The sequence below is a fragment of the Taudactylus pleione genome, unplaced genomic scaffold (genome assembly GCF_031769625.1).
Source record: "Taudactylus pleione unplaced genomic scaffold, aTauple2 ptg000289l, whole genome shotgun sequence".
NCBI classification, from domain to species: Eukaryota; Metazoa; Chordata; class Amphibia; order Anura; family Myobatrachidae; genus Taudactylus; species Taudactylus pleione.
In genome coordinates this window covers 1,504,903-1,529,559 of record NW_028284691.1, presented here as the reverse complement: position 1 = coordinate 1,529,559, position 24,657 = coordinate 1,504,903, and the positions used below count along the sequence as shown (strand labels likewise).

Below are 24,657 nucleotides of genomic sequence, written 5' to 3'. Positions count from 1 at the left end.
GGAGCTGTAACATTCACCACAACCGCAATGAGCTTCCCTCACCCCTGTAAACTGCCCCCATTGAGTAGGTAGATTTAACTTCACTCAGTGACTTCACATTGGAAGCTCACTCTGCTAAGCACACACCAGACTGGCAGTCAGTCTCGCTGGAAGAAAACTGCTCCTCCGGGACTGCCAGCCCAGTGTGGTTTTAGCAGAGAGAGCTGTCTATGTGAAGCCGATCCTATTTTTGCATAGGCAGGCTTATTGTGCTTCTAGGCAGGGGCGCCGAGAGGGGGGGGAGTGGGTACAGATTACCCGGCCCGGGCTTCCTGAGGGGCCCGGCGGGGGCCCGGGTCTGGCGCCACTCCCCCTCCCTCCCAGCACACAGCGTGTGCTGAGCTGCAGTGGACACTGATCACACCCCCCCTGGCTTTGAGCAGGGCTGAGAGGGCCCAGAGCGCCCCCTACCCAGCGCGCAAATCTTTTTTTTTTTTTTTTCAGGAAGGGGACGTGGCCATGCCTCCAGCGATTAGGCCACGCCCCCTATTACCCAGGCCCGCCGCGGCTCTCAGCGGACCTGCTTATAGGGGCTGCAGCTGATGCAGTCCCCTAGAAGCCATGTCTGTGCACATGCACACATGCTAGCAGTGATCACGTGACTGGTGTGATGTCACTGAATGTAGGTGTGGCGGCAGCCTCCCTCAATCGTAAAGGTAAGAGTCCTTACCAAATACAGGTGTCCAATTGCCATTGAAAAATTAGGAAGCAAGTCTCCACTCCTCTATTGTGGAGGCATACGATTTAAGAATAAAGGGGTCTATTTACTAAGCCTTTTATAGAGATAAAGTCAACAGAGATAAAGTACCAGACAATCAGCACCTAACTGCCATGTCACAGGCTGTGTTTAAAAAATTAAGCTGCACACACACACAACGATTTTTTGAACGAATATCATTAAATTATATCGTTTAACGATAATCGTTTGAAAAAATCGTTCACTTTCTGAGTCAAACGATGAACGATTATCGTTCATGCGCGTTCACGTTTGTAGTTTGTAGTTTGTAGTTCAGTCAGACTTGTCAACTGAACGATTTTCATTAAGGGAATATGCAAAAATCGTTTGTAGTTCAAAAAAATCGTTCATTACACTTTAAAAAATCTGACAGATAATCTGACAGAAAATCGTTCATAAAATCGTTGATAACAAAATCGTTGTGTGTGTATGCAGCTTTATGGAGCATACACACGGTCAGATTTGTCAGACTTGTCAGATTTGTCAGATGAACGACTGAACGATTGAACGATTTGAACGATTTGAACGATTTTACCAAAGTTTTGAACGATTTGAACGATTTGAACGATTGAACGATTTTTGACTGCATTAAAATGAATGGAATCGTCCAAGTCTGACTACAAACACATCAGATGTCAGAAATCGTTATCTGACCATCGGGAACGCGCATCGTTGATCGTCCATCGTTCAGGCATGTCAGATATGAACGATTTTCCTTCAGATATGAACGACTGAACGATTTTTAAATCGTTATCGTTCATATCTGAAGGAAAAATCTGATCGTGTGTATGCACCATTACATTTAGGAGCTGGTTGGCTGGAACATTGGGGGAGATGTACTAAAGGGGAAAATGCGGTAAAACCCCGAAAATGCAGTTTTCGGGGGTTTTACCGCATTCCCCATATGTACTAAGCAGCACAAAGCATCGCATTCTGCTGCTTCGTGTCGCTAGGTAACGCCACCTTCAGGTGGCGTTACCCAATAGAATCCTATGGGCTTCTTAACGCGATGCTCCTGGCTGGGAGGGATCTGATCGGATCCCTCCTATGAGCCCCGCGCGGCCTGCGGCCTTCTGCGCATACGCAGAACTACTTCTAGTTGTACAACCCGGAAGTCCCTCTGCCCGGCAGCATCGCAAAAGACAGCTCTTATCGGAAGAGCTGTCCTTTGCGAAATCCTTAGTACATAACGCGGTAATGAACCGCGGTATTTACATGAAGTCAGGGGGGATTTACCGCATAGCGGAAGCGATGCTTATTACATCTCCCCAATATCTCAACTGACTTTATCTCCATCCAAGGCTTAGTAAATAGATATTAAAGTTTAAGGCTGTACAGGTGCAGTTGGAAAGGGACAATTTCGAGGCAGTAAAAGATTCTGGGCCTGATTCAGACCCACTCGCGAGCGGCTGTCCGCTCGCAAGTGGGTCGATGTTATGGACTGAGCATGCGCACGACGGAGGGAGCTCCGTCATGCGCATGCGCCAGACGCGACGAGCGAAGGAAAGTCCTTCGCTCGTTGTGTCCGATCAAAGGGGGCGTGTTGTCAATGTTGATTGACAGCACGCCCCCTTTGGTGGGCGTGCCGGGGGCGTGCCTCCCTGACGGGGGCGTTCCCACGGGAACGCCTCCCATCAGAAGCCGGCCCACTGACATCACTAGTGATGTCAGTGGGAGTGATTTTGGCTCTGATAGAGCCAAAATCACTCCGGAGCTTGCGGTTGAAAACCTCAACCGCAGGCTCCGGCTCGCAATTTCGATGGTCGCGATGGTCACGACCATCGCGGCCATCACAATGCACGCTCGTATAGCCTGTGGGTGGTGACCCACAGCTATACGAGCGTCCAGGAGGACGCTCCATTTTCATGGAGCCCGGCCCTCATTCAGAGCGTGCGCTCTGCTCAGAGCGTACGGCTCTGAATGAGGGCCTCTGTATCTTCTGACGATCATACATTGGGGTTGGTAGTATACTGTATCTAATGAAAGCTGTAATAGGTGTTACCGAGATAGAGTAACCTTGAATAAATGATAATTTGCGAAGCCAAGAAAGTATTGAATAGCCATGAGGCTACGAAGTTTCAACCAATCCGGAACAGTTTGTGCCTTCGTAGATTTTATCCTGTTTAAATAGGCATTTTTCTAACATGCAGAAGTACTGATATCACCAAAGACAATGCAGAACTTCTGCAATGTGAGTGAGGTGAAATATGAGATCGTTGGAGTAGATGAGAATGTCGTCAAGGTATATTCTGACACAGCAGTATTGTATTTCACTGAAAATGTCATCAACAAGGTTTTGGAACAGGCCAAAGGGCTTCCACAAATATTTGCAATGGCCGCCTTGAGAATCGAAAGCAGTGTTCCACTCATCACAGTTACAGTATGTATGCAGATGAAATGAAAAGCTGTGCATAGGTCTAGTTTAGTTAAGATGGGAGACACCTTTGATCCAATCATATAATTCCATTATCAGTGGAAAATGGTAGTAGTTTTTTTTTTTATTGTCACACTATTGAGGCATCGAAAATCAATACAAAAGACCCCCATATTCTTGACGAAGAGGAAGACAAATGAAGCCTTGATGGAGATTCTCCTTGATGTAATGTGACAATGCCTGTGTCTCAGGAAGTGAATGTGCGTAAACTCATCCCCCAGGAAGACCAACAATGGGGCAGTTCCATACATGAAGTCTTGATAGAATCTCTTGGCCTGATTCAGAGATGTATGTTCATCTGATGATCAACGTACATCTATGGTGTAAAAGTTAAAGCATGCGGTAAACTTTCAGCTAATTGAATTTGGTCCTAGTGATGTCCATTGGTTTGTAATTTACAGCAAAATTGAAGCTGGAACCGGGGAGTAAATCCTGATAATAATGATGACTGCGGACATAAAACAGACTTCCATGTGCAGACACACAGATATTCAGCATAGACAGGTGGATTCTCACATTAGCATTAAGAAGTAAGTAGGATGCTGCAGTCATACAGTAAAGTGAATGCGGATGCTTCAAACTCTGAATCAGGTCTGTTACAATTAGTGGTGAGCAGGAGACGCTTTGGGTGGCCCGAAAAATTTCTGCCCACTTTCGGCATTCAGCGACTGCGAGCCGAAGACTGGAGCGCCAGCAAACACTCTTGAACCTGCCATCACCTGAAGCAAGAGGTTGTGACATGGTGAAACTTAACCCTCTATATGCTTCAGAGGATGGAGGAGCAGCAAAAGTCCATTCAAGTCTATACATCCACCTATGACATAGACAAAGGAGGGGGTATGCACGTGACTCAAGCGCAGTGGAGAATGATTTCCGTGTTGTGCAAGGTTCTCCAGCCCTTCGAACTTGCCACACGTGAAGTCAGTTCAGACACTGCCAGCTTGGGTCATGTCATTCCCCTCATCAGGCTTTTGCAGAAGCAGCTGGAGAAAGTGAAGGAGGAGCTAAGACGGAGCTAATCTGCTTGGTATGTGGGAGTTGTGGATGAAGCCCTTCATTCGCTTGCCAGGATTCGAGGGTAGTCAATCTGTTAAAATCACACCACTGCATTTTGGCCACCATGCTCAATCCTAAGTTTAAAGCCTACATGGTGTCTCTGTTTCCGGCGGACACAAGCCTGCAGAAGTGCAAAGACCTGCTGGTTAAAACACTGTGAGCTGAAGCGGAATGTGACACGTCAAAAGCTCCTTCTTCATTTTTTCCCGCAACTGGGGCTGCCAGGAAACAACTTAGATATCCTAACCAACCCGCTGGCATTGATGCAGGACCAAGTTTGGACATCTAGTCCAGACTGAAGGACCTGCCAACAATATCTGACATGTCTACGGTCACTGCATATGATACTGTTACCATTGACAGAATGGTGGAGGATTACATCGGTGACAGCATCCAAGTAGGCATGTTAGACAGTCTGTACCTGTACTGGCAGGAAAAAGAGGCAATTTGGAGGCCCCTGTACAAACTGGCTCTATTTTACCTAAGTTGCCCCCCCCTCCAGTGTGTACTCCGAAAGAATTTTTAGTGCAGCCGGGAACCTTGTCAGCAAAAGGCATAGGAGCTTGCTTCTGCAAAATATGGAGAAGATGATGTTCGTCAAAATGAATTATCAATTCTTCCAGGAAGACCAGCCTCCAGAAAGTACAGAGGTACCTGTGGTGGTGGATTCTAGCGGGGACAAATTAATTCTCTGTGAGGATGAGGATGAGGAATCGGTGGATGAGGATGAGGACGACATCTTGCCTCCGTAGAGCCAGTTTGTGCAGGGACACATTAATTGCCAGCTTGTTTTGTGGGGCCCAAACGAACCTATCATTTCAGCCACAGTCATGTGGCAGACCCTGGTGCTGAAATGATTGGTTTGTTAAAGTGTGCATGTTCTGTTTATACAACATAAGGGTGGGTAGGAGGACCCAAGGATAATTCCTTGTACATCTTTTTTTTGGCATTATGTACTCTTTGGGGCCTAGTTTTTCAAACTGCTATCCTGTCTGCCACTGCAGTGTCACTCCTGGATGGGCCACGTGTTTGTGCCGCCCACTTGTGTCACTTAGAATAGGCATCCAGCTACCTGGGTGCAACCTTGTGGCCTAAAAACAATATTGTGAGGTGTTCAGAATAGACTGTAAATGAGTGGAAATTAATGTTTTTGAAGTTAATAATAGCGTAGGAACAAAAAAAAAAACAAGCTCTGTGATTTTAGCTGTTTTTATGCTTTTTTCCCAAAAAAATACAGATCCAAAACACAAAACCCCGAAGGGTGGTTTTGGCAAAACCAATCCAGATCCAAAACACGAAGAAAGATCCAGATCCAAAACCAAAACACAAAAAGTGGCCGGTGCACACCCCTTACAATAGGTCAGGAAATTGAGGGATTATATTTTACCAGTATGATAGGTGTTTCAATTAGACATGAATCTATGAAAAGCTTTGGCGCTATCCCGCCTGCCGATACCCCGACACTTACATTCCGACATGGGACTAAAGATAGGCATCAAAATCCCGACCCCTATCATTAGCACCACTACGGAATTCTGACACCCGGCATACCGAACGAAGGTATGCCAGGTGTTTTAGCATCTAACATCAGGGGGGAGGGTTAGGTTTAGGGACCCCGGGGGACACTTAGGGTTAAGCACTCCCTTGGAGGGTTAGGGAAGGGAGGCTTAGGCACCACTAGGGGGGGTTGGGCTAGGGTGCGGGGAGGGGGGTTAGGTTTAGGCACTAAAAGGGGGAGGTTAGGGATAGGCACCCCTAAGTGAGGGTTAGGGGGGATTGGGGAGGGTTAGGGTACTTACCTGCAGCTGTCGGTATTTGATCCTGTGACATTACATACCGATTCCCTCTGTGATATACTAAATATGTATCTTTAGGGAAGTTGGAACAGAAACGTATTTATCAGAGAGTTTGGCAATCTATCTAATAATCTGCTGATCAATAGGGTAAAAAGTAAACTATGAGGTTGAAGTTTATACACACTTTCTAATGAATCTTTAAATATAGATAACGAGAAATATACTTAACATATTTATATATTTTTAGACACAACAATCCCTGATTAAAATTCTGGAGGACACTTCGACGCATGATTACATTAATTTCGTAGACTTTGATGATCGCATTAATGTGTGGAAAGATTCCTTAATGCAAGCGACTCCAGAGAACATTGAAAAGGCCAAAGAGTATATCCACTCCCTTTTTGCTCGCGGTTGTAAGTAACTTTATTTGTTAAAATGTAATTGTCTTCTGGAAAATCCCTGTAGATTATTACAAGACAGGTGTAGGGTTACCACATTTTTGTTTTCAAATTTCTTGACAGGGGGAATGATCAGGGGGCATGGCATGTCACCAGTATCAGGCTGGGGCATGAAGGGCCCACCGTGGGAATGCAGTGGATGGGGCCCATAGTTAAAGGGTTTGATCAGCACCAGGGGCATAGAGAGCCACGCGGGGCCCCGGTAAAGAGGGGGCGTGGCCTAATTTCAGAAGGTATGGCCACGCCCCCTTTAAAAAAAAAAGAGTTTTGCAGTGCCGCGAGCACCTCAGCCCGGCGCAAAGCCAGTGGGGGGCGCGATCAGTGTGATCGCTCCCCCCTTCAGGCATAGGAGAATGCTGTGGCTGCTACTTAGCAGCCGCAAGCAATCTCCCGCTGCAGCGCTGGGCTGCTGCAGAGGGAGGGAGGGAGGAAGTGAGGGGGGGGGCGGCGCCAGACCCGGGCCCCCGCCGGGCCTCTCTGGAAGCCCGGGCCCGGATAAACTGTACCCGCTCCCCCCCCCTCTCGGCGCCCCTGATCAGCACCACCAGTGAAGCTAACCATTCAGAGTTCATGGACTGGGACCCTTCATAAATATATATAGTAAATTACTGATGTACTCTATGGAAAGGATTTATTAAGCTGCCATTTTAAAATAGTGACAGTTAGGAGCTGATTGGTTGGTACTTTATATATCTCCACTTTATCTATGTAGAAGCTTTGATAAATACCTTATTCATATACCAAGCTGCTTAAATACTACTACGAAATAAATAAAAAATGACAAATTTATATCTCAATAGTTATTTATATGTGTTTACCAGTGTACTGGTTACTACACACCACTTTCCTAATTAAAAAATATAATACTATCATACGTATTCTTCTGGTGTCTTATTATAATTACACATTATGTGAATCATGGTACATGAGCTTTGTAGCTGAATTTGTAGCTCTATAACTATTGCAGTGGTAAACTACAGACTAAACAAGTGACTCTATCACTTTACAGACAGAGCAAATGTGACAGCATGTTGTCCTACATAGACTGTGTAATACACTACTGTATGTGTATCCTAGGCTACATGGCATGAACAAGATAAAATAAATTAAATACAATACACAATTTTTTTTTTAAAGTTATACTACTGTTGCACATTTATAAAGGCACAACTGCAATGTGCTCATATTTACACGGACTCACAAAAGTTCAAACAGGCGCCTATATCAACAAGAGATACATTCTTTTCAATTAATGTTTGAAAATTACTGTAAAACCAAATTTTCACTATACAGGATTTATATAAATGCTAGAAAAATTATATATTCATACTTAGGGGTAAATTTACTAAGATTCGTGTTTGGTCAACATTGCAGTCTTTGGTGTGTGTTGCCTATTTTTTCAACTCGCAAATTTACTAAAGACAAACTCGGGAGAGATTTCTCTATTAACACTGAAAAACTCAGGTGAGATTGCAAATGCGATTAAATACACCATCTGCCAAACTCAAAAGTACTTTCAATGAAAAATATATAACTCTGGAATTTACCAAGAATCGTGATTAGAATCACAGGTGTAATTGTAGCAAAATCTGACCTAAATACAACTTTCAAATAGACCACCCCCTGAGCCCTGTGTTTTGCAGAAACATACACAGATCAGTGTGATTTGTTTCTGCCTGCAATAATTGTGTAAATGTTTAATGTTGAGAAGAAAATTATAGGGTCCCTCCCCAAAAAAGCATAACCATTCCCGGGCTACTCAGCCAGTCCTGGTTCCTAAAAATATGGGGAAAAAAACATGTAGGGTTCCCCCATATTTTAGGAACCAGCACTAGGGCTAAGCCAGTCCTGGTTTAAAAAATAGGGGGGGGGGAAATTGCGTAGGGTTCCCCCTATTTTTAAAACCAGCACAGGGCTCAAATTCAGCTGAGGTGTAACGCCACAGCCAGGGGACCCTTTCACCGGGACTCCCCAGCCAAAGCATTATCAACCCAAGCCGGTTAACCCAAGCCGGGAATCTTAGGGGAGGTGGAGATCCCCCAATAAAGGGGTCCCCCCCTCTCCCGAGAACCCCAGGCTTAAGCTGAAGCCTGGGGCTCTTCCCTGCACCCCTGGGCGGTCAGTGCAGGGGTAATAATGGGGATAATTATAATGTTACTCTTATTTTTACAGGGGAATTACAGGTGCCAGTGTGCCTGCCCTTTGGCACTTGCGGAACTACAATTGCCAGCAGATGTCCAGCACTCGTACTCCCACTGTGAAAACAATAGTTCAAAAACCTCAGGGCAAAGATGCAATTTGTACTATTTATTGATCAACTCATCAATAAAAAATTATGAAAAAAAAAAAACCACAGGACACACACACCGTAGTAAGTAAAATTTTATTACATACCTAACTCACTCACAGATATGTCCCTGCTACCAGATGTTCTGTAACCACATGCATCACTACCCGGCTAATGAAAGGAGACCCCTCATGGCTTCTGTCAGCAGCTGGAGCCACCAGCCAATCAGCGGCCACTAATTGTAGAATGCTGTGGCATTACACCCTGGCCGGATTTGAGCCCCCTATTTTTAAAACCAGGACTGGCTCAGCAGCCCAGTGCTGGTTCCTAAAATCTGGTGGAACCCTACACGTTTTCCCCCCCATATTTAAAGGAGCCAGGACTGGCTGAATAGCCCGGGGCTGGTTATGCTTTTTTGGGGGGCCCTACGTAATAATTTTTTTAAATGTAACCCTTTATTAAACTTATAGGATAAACAAGCAGCATGCACATATCTCACTATGCTTGTTCCGGAGTGTTTGGCTGCAGCCAGACACTGAAAACTCGGCCGATAAACACGATCACATACACCATCGGAAAACATGATCTCAGCTAAACATGATAAATTTGAGTGTTTAAAAAGTCTAAAATCACCCGAGTTTCAGAGAGGCTAATCATGTTTGTAATCGGCAAAACTCGGACTAACACAATTCTTAGTAAATTTACCACTTAGGGTACTTTAAATAAAAATATTGTTTAATGATCACATATAGTAGACCACCGATTATATGAATGCTAATTATATGGACACGATCTGATAACCAACAATATTTTTTTTCTGCTTTGATAAGTTTTTAAGAAATTATTTGTTTGCATTGTACAGTTTAATGTTTTGTATCCTTATTTTCTGTTGTCATATGATACAATTATTTTTTTATTTTATTGCATATTAGCCCGTGATAATTAAATTGTATTGTAAAATAACATACATACATAGGGCCTGATGCAGAGTTTTACGCTATTGCATTCACAGTTGTCATCACGCTTGCAATTTATATGCGAACATATGGTAACGCTCGCCAAAAGACTCCCCGCCTGAAATCGTGTGCGACGGACTGTGCAACTGTTGCTACACCCACTTTCCCTATATGGGGGAGCGGGTACTAATTGCCCTGACTTTTTGGAGGGGCCAGGGTTTGCCCCCCTTCCTCCGCTTTCTCTTACCTGTCAGTGGCAGCAGCCTCTCTCACCAGATCAGCAAACGCTGCTGTGTGCAGGGCTGTGGTGGGTCCAGGGAGGCTACTGCCACTGAGCTCAGCAGCAGCCTCTTCTGCCTGCACTTGATGGGACTGGAGCACTACTCACACCCCTCCCCTCTGGATCTGCCCCTAGCTGAGGGATGCACAGCGTCCCCCTGTGTGGCGTGCGGCACTGCTTTGCAACACCACAATTAATATTATTCATTCTTATTTTGTATGGGACTAAAGTTTTAGTTTGGAATGTATAATCCTATATATCCCTCCATTATTTATTTTATGTACATGTTCTTAAATTCTCAGCTAAACCAGCTTTATTTAATAATAGACCACTTACTGCTTATAGTGAACCTATACAAAGAGTATGAAATAACCAGTTTTTGTAGGTAATTATTGAAACATATTGTTTTATTCTAGTAACAAACATTAATGATCCTCTACTGGTGGCTGTCCAGCTATTGGATAAAGCACATGCATCTAAAGAGGTTCCCGAGAGAAGTGTTTCCATGATCATCCTGCTGACTGATGGTGAAGCCAACCAAGGTATGTAAAATACTGTAATGTTCCTTCTGGTTTAGTGCATCTCTAAACTTTATTTTCACTAATTCTTCATAGCTTTATGAATACGTGTATCTTAATTAAATGGACGGCAAATAACATTATAACCTATTTCTAAAACATAACTTCCAAAAATACTTCTAACTAGGGGCCTGATTCAGAGCCAGACGCAAGTGGCTGCTCGTTCGCTCCGAGCGATGTTTGCCCAACTGCGCATGCGTACGGATCATAATACGCATGCGCGAACCAGTCAGTGCGGCCGAAAATCGTTTGTTCGCTAAATTGCGAATGCCTGCTATTTTGATTGACAGAATGAGGCGTTTGTGGGTGGTAACAGGGGAAGGTGCTTGAAAATGGGGAGTGGAGATCCAAACGCAGGCGTGCTTAAAGGTCAAAACGGGCGTTTTATGGGTGTGCATAATTAATACAGCAGGTTCATTGACCACGTCACTGGGTTATTTTATAGCCAGAACTGCTTGCAAAATTGTGGTAGCAAAAACCAACCCCAAGAATAGTGAGCAGTTCATACCCTGGTCGATGTACTCGATTAATCTAATAAATAGCGGACATGACGTAGGATGCGAGCGGCCAGGGGGCGTAGTTTCCCAAAAAACGACCGCAAGTTTTGTACGCTCGTTCAGACCTAGAGGTGAGAACAGACCGCAAACAGCGAACGGTTCATTTGAATAGCCACCCCTATTTTCTTGACGAGCGAGCGCAAATAGCGTCTGAATCAGGCTCTAGGTGTCCTGTCACAAAGAATAAGAAAAAGAATACATTTTAAACTTGCTGTTTATGGCTCTGCACCACCACTTATTGCTCAGGAAGTTTACTAATTCACCGATTGCCATGGTGAGTAGCAATCCGCAGCAAGAGTATGTTCAGCACAAAGCACTGGAGAGAAAGGGCAGCGTCTTTTGTCGGTGGTACATCTTCGTCTTTATGCAAAGTGCAAAGACTGAGATGCCCACTGTCGCCATCTGTAGACACTGAAATACCTAATGGTTTGTCTTTAAACACACCATTGGTCGCACCATTGCAACTTGCATGCACAGAAGAAAAAAATGCTCAACTGATAACGACGTGTGCATGCAAATAAGAATCAGACCCATAATTATTTCAAGAATTTTGATGGTGAAACTTTCTTTTTGTGGGTATCCCCCAAAAACAGATGTTTTTGTACTGACCATACTGTCTACCAGGGCAAATAGGAGTCTATAGAGCCTGGCCACCATTGCTGTGCTCTTTGTGCTATCTGTAATGTCACTCATCTTACTGCAAGCTAGGCTCTGAGTGCAGACACATAGGGGTAAATTTACTAAGATTCAATTTGGTCCCGATTTTTCCCGCTTTTCAACTCTGATAGGATCGATCAAAAATGGCCGGATTTTTCACTTAAAAAATCGAGAATTTACCAAGCTCCCAGTTTTGACAAGATCGTTTTGATTGATGGTGTATTTGGTCGATCCTGTCCGTTTTGAAGTCCCGATTTAAAACGACCGAATTTCTCTCCCGATCAAGCAGGCTGCACATATCAGAGAAATATGTGCAGACTCTTTGTTGTTTTTTTTTTTAGGGTTAATTTTTTTATTAAAAAATTGACGTGAGGTCCCCCCCAAAACCAGCCCCGGACTTGCCAGCCTGTCCTGGTACCTAAATTACGAGGAACAAAACTTGTAGGGTTCCACCATAAATTAAGTACCAGCACCAGGCTGCAAGACCAGTCCTGTTTTTAATTATAGGGGGAAAAAATTGCGTAGGGGTCTTTTGGGGACCTCACAACATTTTTTTTTTTTTAATTAACCCTTAGAACACACTTGCCATTCAGAAACATACACAAATCAAACTGATTTGTGTATGTTTGATGGCAACTCGCAGCTCAGGAGGTTTTGCATTGAAAACTTCTATTGAGTCCCCGATTTTAGTGTTAAATGGACGACTTTAGCAAAATGAATAATGGTAAATTCCCAATTTGTATTAAAAAAGTGAAAAGTACTACCGATTTGAGCCGATGGTGATATAATTTCTATTGTTCAAGAAGGCCGAATTTGCGGCATTAAACCACCCGATTTCAAGCTCAAAAAATGAAGAAATCAGCCGACTTTAATGATAGTAAATTCACGATTTGCAAAAAAGTGATATTATCACCAGAAAATGCAAATCGGGACCAACACAGATCTTAGTAAATTTACCCCATACAGTGCATTCGGAAAATATTCACAGCGCTTCACTTTTTCCACATTTTGTTATGATACAGCCTTATTCCAATATGGAATAAATTAATTTTTGTCCTCAAAATTCTACACAGAATACCCCATAATGACAACGTGTAAAAAGTTGTTTTGGGGTTGAGCTCAGGTGCATCCCGTTTCCACTGATCATCCTTGAGGTGTTCCTACAGCTTAATTGGAGTGGTAAATTCAGTTGATTGGACATGATTTTGAAAGGCATATATCTGTCTATATAAGGTCCCACACTTGACAGTGCATGTCAGAGCACAAGCCAAGCATGAAGTCCAAGGAATTGTCTGTAGACCTCGAGACAGGATTGTCTCAACGCACAAATCTGGGGAAGGGTACAGAAAAATATCTGATGCTTTGAAGGTCTCAATGAGCACAGTGGCCTCCATCATCAGTAAATGAAAGAAGTTCAGAACCACCAGGACTCTTCCTAGAGTTGGCCGACCGTCTAAACTGATCGATCAGGGAGAAGGGCCCTATACAGGGAGGTGACCAAGAACCCGATGGTCTCTCTGTCAGAGCTACAGCATTCCTCTGCGGAGAGAGGAGAACCTTCCAGAAGGACAACCATCTCTGCAGCAATCCACCAATCAGGCCTGTATGGTAGAGTGGTCAGACGGAAGCCACTCCTTAGTAAAAAGCACATGGCAGCCCGTCTGGAGTTTGCCAAAATGCACCTGAAGGACTCTCAGACCATGAGAAACAAAATTCTCTGGTCTGATGAGACAAAGATTGAACTCTTTGGCGTGAATGCCAGGCCTTATGTTTGGAGGAAACCAGGTACCGCTCATCACCAGGCCAATACCATCCCTACAGTGAAGCATGGTGATGGCAGCATCATGCTGTGGGAATGTTTTTCAGCAGCAGGAACTGGGAGACTAGTCAGGATAGAGGGAAAGACGAATGCATCAATGTACAGAGACATCCTGGATGAAAACCTGTTCCAGAGCGCTCTTGACCTCAGACTGGGGTGACGGTTCATCTTTCAGCAGGACAACGACCCTAAGCACACAGCCAACATATCAAAGGAGTGGTTCAGGACAACTCTGTCAATGATCGCGGTGAGTGACTAAATTTGTGGGTTCCAGGGACCCACCACTTTAAATAATGGGGTCCTGCCTGACCATTTCTGGGTCCCATCATCATTTATGCTTTAGAGCTCCCATATGCCTCTCAGACCTCCCCACATCCCCCTAAAATGCCCATCTGATACCCCCAACAGCATCAGATATCCCCACAAGCCCCTTAAATGCATGTTTTAATGCCTCCACGATCTTTCAGGTAATATGACTTGTCTGTTCACAAAAAACATAGTGAATAAGTAGGTTTACCATATCATCACTTTAAACTGGGACACTCATGGATTACACAGGTTCTGTGGCTCATTAAAACCAGGTGAAATCCAGGCATTAAGTCAGCCAGTCACAGAACATTTGTAATTAATTCACGAGTCCCGTTTTAAAGCGATAGTATGGATAGCCTATGAATAACGCTTTAGGTAATAGGCATATTTATCAAAGGATAAATGCCCGGTCTTTACACATTATGCCGCACATTAATGCCCTTTACACATTATGCCACACAGTAATGCCCAGACTTCACACATTATGCCACATATCATTAATGCCCGGTCTTTACACATTATGCCACACAGCAATGCCCAGCCTTTACACATTATGCCACACAGCAATGCCCAGCCTTTACACATTATGCCACACATTAATGCCCAGCCTTTACACATTATGCCACACAGCAATGCCCATCCTTTACACATTATGCCATGCAGTAATACCTCTTACAAACGATGCCGCACATTAATGCCCTTTAGTCCCCCTATGCATTGCCCCCAGTAGTAGTCCCCCTATGCAGTGCCCCCAGTAGTAGTCCCCCTATGCATTGCACCAGTAGTAGTCCCCCTATGCAGTGCCTTCAGTAGTAGCCCCCCTCTGCAGTGCTCCCAGTAGTAGCCCCCCTCTGCAGTGCCCCCAGAAGTAGGTCCCCTCTGCAGTGCCCCCAGGAGTCCCCCATATGCCTCTCAGACCCCCTATGCATTGGAAGTAGCTGCCCCTCAAATAGGAGTGACCTGGGGACCCACCTATTTGCCCTATAGTGACCTTGGCCTAATGGCCAGGTCACACACCTATTTGGGGGGGCAGATACCTTCAGTTGGGCCTAATGCCCCCTATGTAGCCCGGGCCTTGTGCCCGCCTATATACCTAGAGGCCTATCGCCTGCATTTATGCCACGGACCTAGTGCCCGACAACCCTGGTGGTCTAGGGAGGGGTAAATAACGATGGCCCAAGGCCGCCTACCCGCACAGTGGAAGAGGCTGCGGGGGGAGCTTCGATAGCTCTTTTACTTTCCACCCCCGCAGTCCTCTCCGGTCCTCAGCTTCAGTCTTCTGGCGCTGGCCCGTCCTGGCCAGCGGCGCCGCCTCTTCCTTCTTGATCGCGCCATCTTCTTGCCGCTCAGCAGCGTCTATTCAAGATGCCGTGAGTGGGCGGGGCTATGACACGACGAGCCACGATTGGCTCATCACGTCTGCCTCCTATTGGCTGCTGGACCACCAGTGCCAAACCACCGCCGCCGCTACTTGGCTTCCAGGCAGCGAGCTCCGCTCAGCTCGTGCCCGGATCCAATCCTCTCCCGCCGACACTGGTAGAAGGGACCAGGCGGTCCCTTCACCAGGTACCCGCCGCGGTGGCTTACCCAGTGCTGGGAACAAACATTGTCCCAGTGCCGGGCACGGACACTGTGCCGATGCTGGGATCAGACACTTGATCCCAGCACGGCTTTCCACAGCAGCAGCCAATGAGAGTCTATCTGACTCTCATTGGCTGCTCTAACAGACAGCGTTATGTCTATCATCAGGGGGACGCGCTGTGTTGCAGCAAGCTGTCAGAGATTGGCCACAGCACAGCGCGTCCCCGGGGACCCAGGTACTTTAAAAAAGTGAGTCCCCAGTGCCCGATAGTGGGTAAATTATGCACTATAGCATGTATTTGTGAACACTGCCCTGTAAATGTCCTTGAGTGGCCCAGCCAGAGCCCAGACTTGAATCTGATTGAACATCTCTGGAGAGATCTGAAAATGCCTATGCACCGACGCTTCCCATCCAACCTGATGAGAGGTACTGAAAAGAGGAATGGGAGAAACTGCCCAAAGATAGGTGTGCCAAGCTTGTGGCATCATATTCAAAAAGACTTGAGGCTGTAATTGCTGCCAAAGGTGCATCAACAAAGTATTGAGCAAAGGCTGTGAATACTTATGTACATGTGATTTCTTCGTTTTTTGTTTTTTTTTATATATATATATATATATATAAATTTGCTTTTTACACATTGCCATTATGGGGTATTGTGTGTAGAATGTTGAGGACAAAAATTAATTTGTTCCATTTTGGAATAAGGCTTTAAAATGTGGAAAAAGTGAAGCACTGTGAATACTTTCCGTATTCACTGTGTGTATCCAGGGCCGTATTATAGGCAGGGCGGACGGGACGGTCATCCAGGGGCCCCCACACCTTGGGGGCCCCCACACTCTTGCAAATATTTGCATGAACCTGGCCACTCTGGATTCTTCCTGTCTGGCTGAGCTCCCGGCAGCATTTCTCACATAACACGCTGCAGCAGCCACCCTCTCATCACTAATGTATTGATTTGGACCTCACGTGACGGACTATGGAAGCCCCGCCCCCTCGCTGGTATAATACCGTGATTCGCGGGTATATGGATAGGGGGCGGGGCCTAAAGTCTGGAAGTGCCCGCCCCCATCAGAAAGCCGATGAAGCTTCTGCAAGTTGCAACAGGTACAACTCTGTCTGTGTGCGTGCTGTCTGTCCATTCCTACCTCTCTCTACCCATGCCACTTCTTCACCTTCTCTCGCTCTCCCCGTTCCCTCCTCCCTCTTCTGACTTCCTCCCTCCTCCTCTCCCTCCCCCTTCCTCCCTCTTTCCCTCTATCTCTTTCCATGTCTCCCTCTGTCCCCTCCTCCCTCCTTCTCTTTCCCCCCTCCCTCTCTCTGTCTCTCTCTCCCTCCCTTCCCCTCTCTCCTTCCCTCTCTCTCTGTCTCTCTCCATGTCCCATCCTCCCTCTCTCACCTCTCTCTCTATGGCAGTATTTACTAACTTTTACAGTAAAGATATTTAGTACTACTGCTTGCCACAATTTTTTTTTTAAATCCAGAATCCTTCATTCACTCGCTCGCTGGCGAGCGCTAGTGTTAAAAACTCAGCAGCGCTGTTTCTCTCTTTAAACAGCGCTGCCGAATAAAGTTGATATTATCAGGTGTGAACTGTGCGCATGCGCAGTCCAGCAGACCAAACGCAAAGGAGATCTGGAAGCGGAGCCATATTGTTTGCGCGGACTGATGCTGATTCCCTTATGGCTGCCTCCCCTCAAGGGAAACTGAGCTGTACTGGCAGCTACATCAGCATCAGTCCACAAAAACAAGCCTGGCTGTGGCAGCAACCTCTCTTGGGTGGGGACGCTGGATGGTGTGTACTGGGGAGGGAGGGGTTGAGTGGCGGTCAGTCACTGCTGGGGACGGGGTCCGCTGGGTTCTGTGGGGGTGTGTGCTGCTTCGTACTTGGGGAAGGGGGTACGCTGGGTGATGCGCACTGTGGAGGGGATGGGGGGGTGGGAATGGATGGAGAGGTGCTGTGTACTGTAGGAAGGTGATCAACTTACGGGCTATTTTCTGGGTAGACCCAGATGCCAGGTCAGACAGCTGAGAGCATAATGCTCGTCAGCACAAGAAATCATGTCCGCTATGCTGTCGGGAGACTGTTTCCAGCAGTGTCACGTATATGATGTAGTATGCTGCCACCTTGCCATAGTCCAGAGGCAAGGTAAGGGGAATAGTAGTCGCTGCATGAGGCCATAACAATTTTATTGGTGGGGCCCCCACAACTTAGTTGCCCCAGGGCCCCCACAAGTCTTAATCCGGCCCTGTGTGTATCCCTAGTTTTCTGGTCACAGCACAGTGCCACTCTCTAGCCTTCTGGGCTGTGAGTGCTTGAGCTGCCCACTAATCTTGCATGTGCTGTACTTATATTTGGATTTCTATATGTATCAGCTCATTATGTTTTTCATGGATAGAAACCATCTAGTAAAAAATTAGAAGTTTATAGGTTTAACATATTTCAAAAGTGCAAGCCTCTATGCAGAACATTTCTACCAATGGAAAACACATATTCTGCAATCTCTTTTTCGGTCATGATGCAATATGACTGGCTTTATAGAAATGTTTGCTTCATAAATGGATGCCCAAATTGCAATTATCCAGAGCTGAATTAATACCACACAGAGCACTAGACATGTTACTGGTTCTGTTTCCAGCCTGTTTGACTCATTCCTGCACAAATTTTCAACATTGCGCTTTCCAACTTATTCTTAGTCTGCAGAAGATTGATCTCTATATCTACAATGTAAACAACTTCCAACTTTTGTTCAGCTATTTCAGATTCTGCAACTGTTTTTAACACTCAAGCACTTGTTCTCTGGCACTCATTTTCACCTGGAAATTTTGCAACTGTTTCTGTGCACTTGAAAGACATTTTTCAAGGTTCAAGTTCTCTTATTGCAATGCCCCAATCACAGCATGTACATGGTAAAGTTCTTTCTCCAGACCTGCACTTTGCTCTGTTGTTTCATGTAGAATTTCCTGTAGAAATATATTTCTCATAAGACACGCTGAAGCTGTTCTGGAAGTAGTCAAGTTGGACTGGAACGTCTACTCCTCAAAACATGCTTGAAGACAAACAATCGCCATGTCTTTTGTATCCCTGTCCCATGCATGGAGCTTCTCAGTTAGAAGAACTTTCTCTAATTCACACTCTGCAAGTTTTGCTTGTGTGGACACATTTAAAAAGTCTTTTTCTTTCAACACCAGAGCTAAATGCACCATTTTTTCTTTTGTGCGCACTGTGTCACTCTGGCATCCCTTTACACTTTCTTTTAACTTTTCTCACTTCTTACTGAAGTACCACACATTGTAGGTGCAATTTACCTATGTTTAACTATGTATATACTTTCTCTGCAAGAAGCATCTTTGTTCTCTTTTTTCAGCATAAAGTCTTTCAATACTTCAGTCTCCTCACGGAGTTTAGATATAACTGCAAATTTGAGGTATGTCTCTTTAAGAGCTTTAATTTCCAACTCTTTTTCTTCCTCTTGTCTAAATGATCATTTTAAAGAGGCTGATTCACTCTGTAACTTTTCAACAACTTGTTCATTCAACAGTTTCTCTTCAACAGATTATGGGGCCTATTCATCATACCTAAAATATCGAGGGAGGTAATTAGGTTTACAACTCGCATGGAGTTCTACCTAATTACCGGAGGAATTCATCATTCCTACTCCCTATAACTGTCTATTCCGAAGAGCTGTTATTTTTGCAATGACAGCTTTTCAGGAAATAGATAGTTTTCCCTGCCTGCTCTAACTTACCGCAGCTGGAATCCGTGCTGCGCATGTGCTGTCACAATCGTAAACCCAGCACATGCGCAGCACTACTTACAGCTGCGGTAAGTTTGTGTGCGCCCCCCCAAACCCCCATCCCCCTCCGCTCACCTCCCCCCGTCCCGCTCTTACCTGTCCGCGCAGCAGCCTCCGGCTCTGTCCTGCTGGTCTGTCATGTGGTCTCCCAGCAGCCCACAGTGCAGTTTAGAAAAAAATAATAATTTCTAAACTTTACTGTGTTCTGCTGGTGGAACACAATGTCAGCATAGCAGATGGAGCCAGAGGACGCATCAGAGTGCCTGAGGGAGACGCCGGGGGACCTGCACAGCTGGAAGCAGGTAAGTCTGTCCTGCTATTCGCCACCTCACAGTGGCGGATAGTACCTCCATCAAATTCCGAAAATACATAATTTTTGGAATTTGATGATTACCATAATTTCCATATCCCCATACTATTGTATGGGGAGTGTGGAAATTAACGCAGGGGGACTTAGCAAGGAGATGTCAGTGTTATATCCTGTGCTAAGTGGCTTCATGAATACTAACATAACGTTATTTAAGGAGAATGTCCTTAAAAACTTTATTTTAGTGTTGATGAATAGGCCCCTATATCACTTATCTGCTTCACAAAATACAAAAGTCTTTAATGTAAAACTTTATTTAGAAGGTCAAATTATTCCAAGCTGACATAGTCCTCTCCTGTATGGCCAAGGTCACCACTTCTTAAACATTTGACAATACTTTTATCAAATCTTTTACAAGGTGAAAACCTTCCTGGCACAGCTGGCCAGTCTCCAGGTTCCAAGCCTACAGTATTAAAGTTCATTACACTGTCCAGCACTGTCCTTCTTTAGAACAGTCCTATCAGGATTTTCCTGTAGCATGACTAGGGGTCATTGGGGTACACACAACTGTTCCTCTGCACTACATACTTCTCTGCCCTTTACTTGGTCTATTGTCTTTGGGTCCCTTTGGCTCACCGACTTGTGCAGACCTGCAGGTAGGGGCCATAGATATCTGTCCATAATGACCCTTTCCACAATAAGTATCTGGCTTTAGGATTAGGTCATGCATTTGAGAGCGGGGGGTTTTTCTACTTGGTATCCCCAGTGAGGTACTCATTGGACTTGGACAGACATTGTGACACCCAAATGAGTTATAAGTTCAGTTTTCAGTTTATCAGTTCTTTGGCATCAGTAAGGCTCAAATGAAATGAAACAAGAAAATTATTCCCAGCGCAATCCTGCTCACACATCAACCATGAAAAATATTAATTATGTCAAAAAACCTTGTGGTTTAAAATAGATAAATAAAATAAAATAACCAATTTCTATTCCAATTGCTTGAGGTGAATAATATGAAATGAGGTCAGCATTAACATATAACCATAATTTATTGACAAGACACTAAGGCCCTGATTCAGAGCCGGACGCTCTGACCAGAGCGCTCGCTCTGAATCAGGGCCGTCCTATTTAAATTTGGAGCGGCCTTTTGGATGCTCGCATAGCTGTGGGTTACCACCCACAGCTTATGCGAGCGTCCATGATGATGGTCGCGATGGTCAAGACCATCGCGACCATCGGGCTTGCGACGAGACCCTGCGGTAGGGTCTCGCTGCCGCAAGCCCTGGAGTGATTTTGGCTCTATCAGAGCCAAAATCACTCCCACTGACATCAGTGGGGCCGGCCCCAGACGGTAGGCGTTCCCATGGGAACGCCTCCATCTAGCAGCCACGCCCCCGGCACACCCACCAAAGGGGGCGTGCTGTCAATCACCATCGACAGCACGCCCCCTTTGGTGTGAGACCCGGAGCGACAGCTTGGCTGTCGCTATGCGGGTCTCGCGCATGCGCACAACGGAGCTCCCTCCGTCGTGTGCTTGCGCATTTGGGTACCATCAACCCGCTTGCGAGCATCCTGTGCTCGCGAGCGGGTCTGAATGAGACATTAAGTTTATAAAGACATATAGATACAATAAAAACTAAAAAGGCTATAAATAATTGCCTAATTCAAGGCACAAGATTATATTGTATATATATTGTAGTCAAGGTGGTTATTATGGAGATAAATGATATCTCATGTGCAAAATGGGTACCGTCTTAATATAGTTTATTGCATTAGCAATACGTATGGATGCTGATTATGCCTAATACCGGTATACACAAAAAAAACCGAATACAAACAAAGAAAACAAATGGAGTTTATAGTCTTCTTGGTTAGCGTCACAATACTGAAAAAGTAGTAACAAATATATTCAGATCGATCTATTGGATTAGCCGTCCTCCAGAAAGAAGGGAAGTACGCTCTTAGCGTTTGACTTACCCCATTTGAATAAACAAGCAGAAAACGGCTGTATTTTATATTAAAATTGGTCACCAACAGCCAGTTTAAACTGCTAGCTGAATCCTAGTAGCCAAGTGGATCTGAGGCTATGTCCAGCCTTAACCTGTGAGTCGAACCTGGCTCTAACAGGTAGCTTACGTCAGTAGGTAATGTACAGTAAACACCGCTCTGGTGCAGGGTTACTGTGTTATAATAACCGTTTGGTTGTTAGAAATGTAGCTATATCCAGCCTTAACCTGTGGGCCGAAAATCGGCTCTGACAGGTGCCTTCCGTCTGCAGGTAATGTAAACCTTGCTAAACTGCGGTGTGGGATTCCTTATGTAAGTCCGCGGCCATGTCCAGCCTTGACCTGTGAGCCGGACTGGCTCTAACAGGTGCCCTCCGTCAGTGGGTAATATAAGCACCGCTAGATGCAGTGCGGGATTCCTTACGTAGCTTGGGTGTTTGTGCACAATCGGAGTAATCCGCTTTGGCGGTGTGTAGAGATGTCTGCCGGCAGACTTACCCGTTTCTCCGTTCCCTGGACGTGCCGGTCTATCGGTGCACCTCTGCACTCCTGAGGAAGCCTGTGATCAGGTGAAACGTCGAGGAGGAGGACTACATCGATCCCGCTTCCACCACCCCGATATAGTATATTTGTAGTCTAAAACATTATCCATCATACTAATGTAACAGTGCTAAAATATGTTTATATAGATTTATTATTGAATTATTATTTTTTTATTGATAGGTGAATCTAACCCTGCAAGAATCCAGGAGAATGTAAAGAAAGCTAATAACAGGAAATATACACTGTACTCGCTTGGTTTTGGCTATAGTGTTGATTATGCTTTTCTAGAGAAGTTGGCCTTGGAAAATTCTGGGGTTGCTAGGCGCATTTACGAGGACTCAGATGCAGCCTTGCAGTTAGAGGTAAGTTCTTTATATTTTTCTATTTACCTAGAGACTTCTGTTTTCTAAGTATACTGTATAAGTGTGTACAGAAGTTGAAAAGTTGGCAAAAATACCAAGCTGTACCACTACACATACAATTCATCACAACTTGTCTGCAAGCGATAGATAGATAGATAGATAGATAGATAGATAGATAGATAGATAGATAGATAATTAGAGATATAAATAGGGGCTCTGACATACAAGAGACACAGGGGAAAGAGAGAGATGGGAAAAGAGAGAGACATGGGAAAAAGAGAGACAAAGACACAAGGGAAAAAGAGAGACCAAGAAACAAAGAAATAATAAAGAGACACACAGGGGGAGAAAGACACCGTCCACCTACAAAAAAACTCCCTCGTCTGCCCCCCCTCACCTACATCTCCATTTACCCATCATAGGTAGCACAGGGATCGTTACCATACAAACTTCTGGCTAAGAAAAACATGAGGGAGAGAGATACTTGATAGGGGAAGACATGGGGGAGTGCAATACGTGGGGGGGGGAGACAGTCATAGGGGAGAAAGCAAAACATAAAGATTTGAGGAAGAGATAATGGGGGAAAAGTGAGAGATAAACACAACGAGAAAGAAACACACATATGGGGGGAGAAAGACATGGGGGAGAGAGAAAAACCTGAGAGACAGACATAGGGAAAGAGAAAGACATGGGGGGAGAAAGACATGGAGGAGAGAGATAAACCTAAGAGACAGACATAGGGAAAGAGAAAGACATGGGGAGAGATAGACATACATGTAGAGAAAGAGTAGAGAGAAAGGCAGAGACATGGGAGAGAGATCATGAGACAGACATGGGTAAAAAGAGAGAGAGACACATAGGGGGAGAGGTATGGTTATGTACAGAGACAGAGAGGCACAGGGAAGGGAGACAGACAGACACAGGGATGGAGAGAGTAGGGAGATGGGAAGATGGGGAAAGAGATAGGAATAAAGAAACTGCTGCAGCATTGGAAAGTAACTAGCAAGCCGGTGAATGACATAGTATTGAAATGGGTCTATTTAATGTCAAACACGGAGTTGTGCATAGATAAATATCCTTAAAAGTTAATTGTCTGTTACACACCCCTTTGTCCAAGTGACAACTTGGTTCTTCAAATGGACTGTTAATTCTAGAATAGCAGATGATAATATATTGTAATACATTTTTAATTTCAAATGATGTGTTCCTAATTAATCCAAGTGAAGGGCACATGTACCAAAAATTAGCGATGAGCGGGTTCGGATTTCAGAGATCCGAACCCTCCAAATTGAGAGATCCGGGGCAAGAACAGAATGTGCGTTCGGTTCCCCTGCTGGCCCCGGATCTGAAACCGAGACAAAACCTCTCAGAGGCGAAATCTCGTGGCTCACGAGCTTTCATCTCTGCTTTATAAGGAGTCCCCACGTCGGCGCCATTTCACTCCGGCTGTGGAGAGTGAACAGGGAGGGTGGGTGGTGTAGGGCTGGTGCTGTCTGCTGTGTCCATCTGGGCTGGTGCTGTCTGCTGTGTCCATCTGGGCTGGTGCTGTCTGCTGTGTCCTTCTGGGGTGGTGCTGTCTGCTGTGTCCATCTGGGCTGGTGCTGTCTGCTGTGTCCATCTGGGCTGGTGCTGTCTGCTGTGTCCATCTCGGCTGGTGCTATCTGCTGTGTCCATCTGGGCTGCTATGCTGTGTCCACCTGGGCTGGTAGCGTGCTGCCTGTGTCATCAGTCACTGCTGCCTCGGTCAGGGGTGCTCCGGGCCCCAAGTTCTGGGCAAAAAAAATAAATATTTATAATAAAAAGTGTATTTTTTTTCTGTTTGTGCACGTGCGTCAGCCGAAATTATTATCATCAGACAGCAGAAACCTAGTGCTGCCTGTGTCGTCAATCACTGCTGCCTTGGTTTTGGTGCTCCGGGCCCTAAGTTCGGGACAAATATATATATATATATATATATATATATATATATATATATATATATATATGTTCCAATAATCCGGCACTCCTTGGCTGTTAGTGCAATTGGGTGTGCTCGTGCTATTCACAATATAACGTAGGTCCTGAATAATACAAGTCCATGCACGGCACTACCGATGAA

General features: G+C 45.2%; 1 protein-coding gene across 1 annotated transcript in view; it reads left to right on the top strand.

The window, feature by feature from the left end:
• Nucleotides 1–24,657, top strand: part of LOC148511924 (inter-alpha-trypsin inhibitor heavy chain H3-like) — a 163,334-nt gene that overhangs the window by 75,883 nt on the left and 62,794 nt on the right. Inside the window, exons 9-11 of the mRNA XM_088482479.1 lie at nt 6,309–6,477; nt 10,462–10,587; nt 22,378–22,559. Coding sequence (XP_088338605.1) covers nt 6,309–6,477; nt 10,462–10,587; nt 22,378–22,559 — 477 coding nt within the window. The remainder of the gene's footprint in view (nt 1–6,308; nt 6,478–10,461; nt 10,588–22,377; nt 22,560–24,657) is intronic.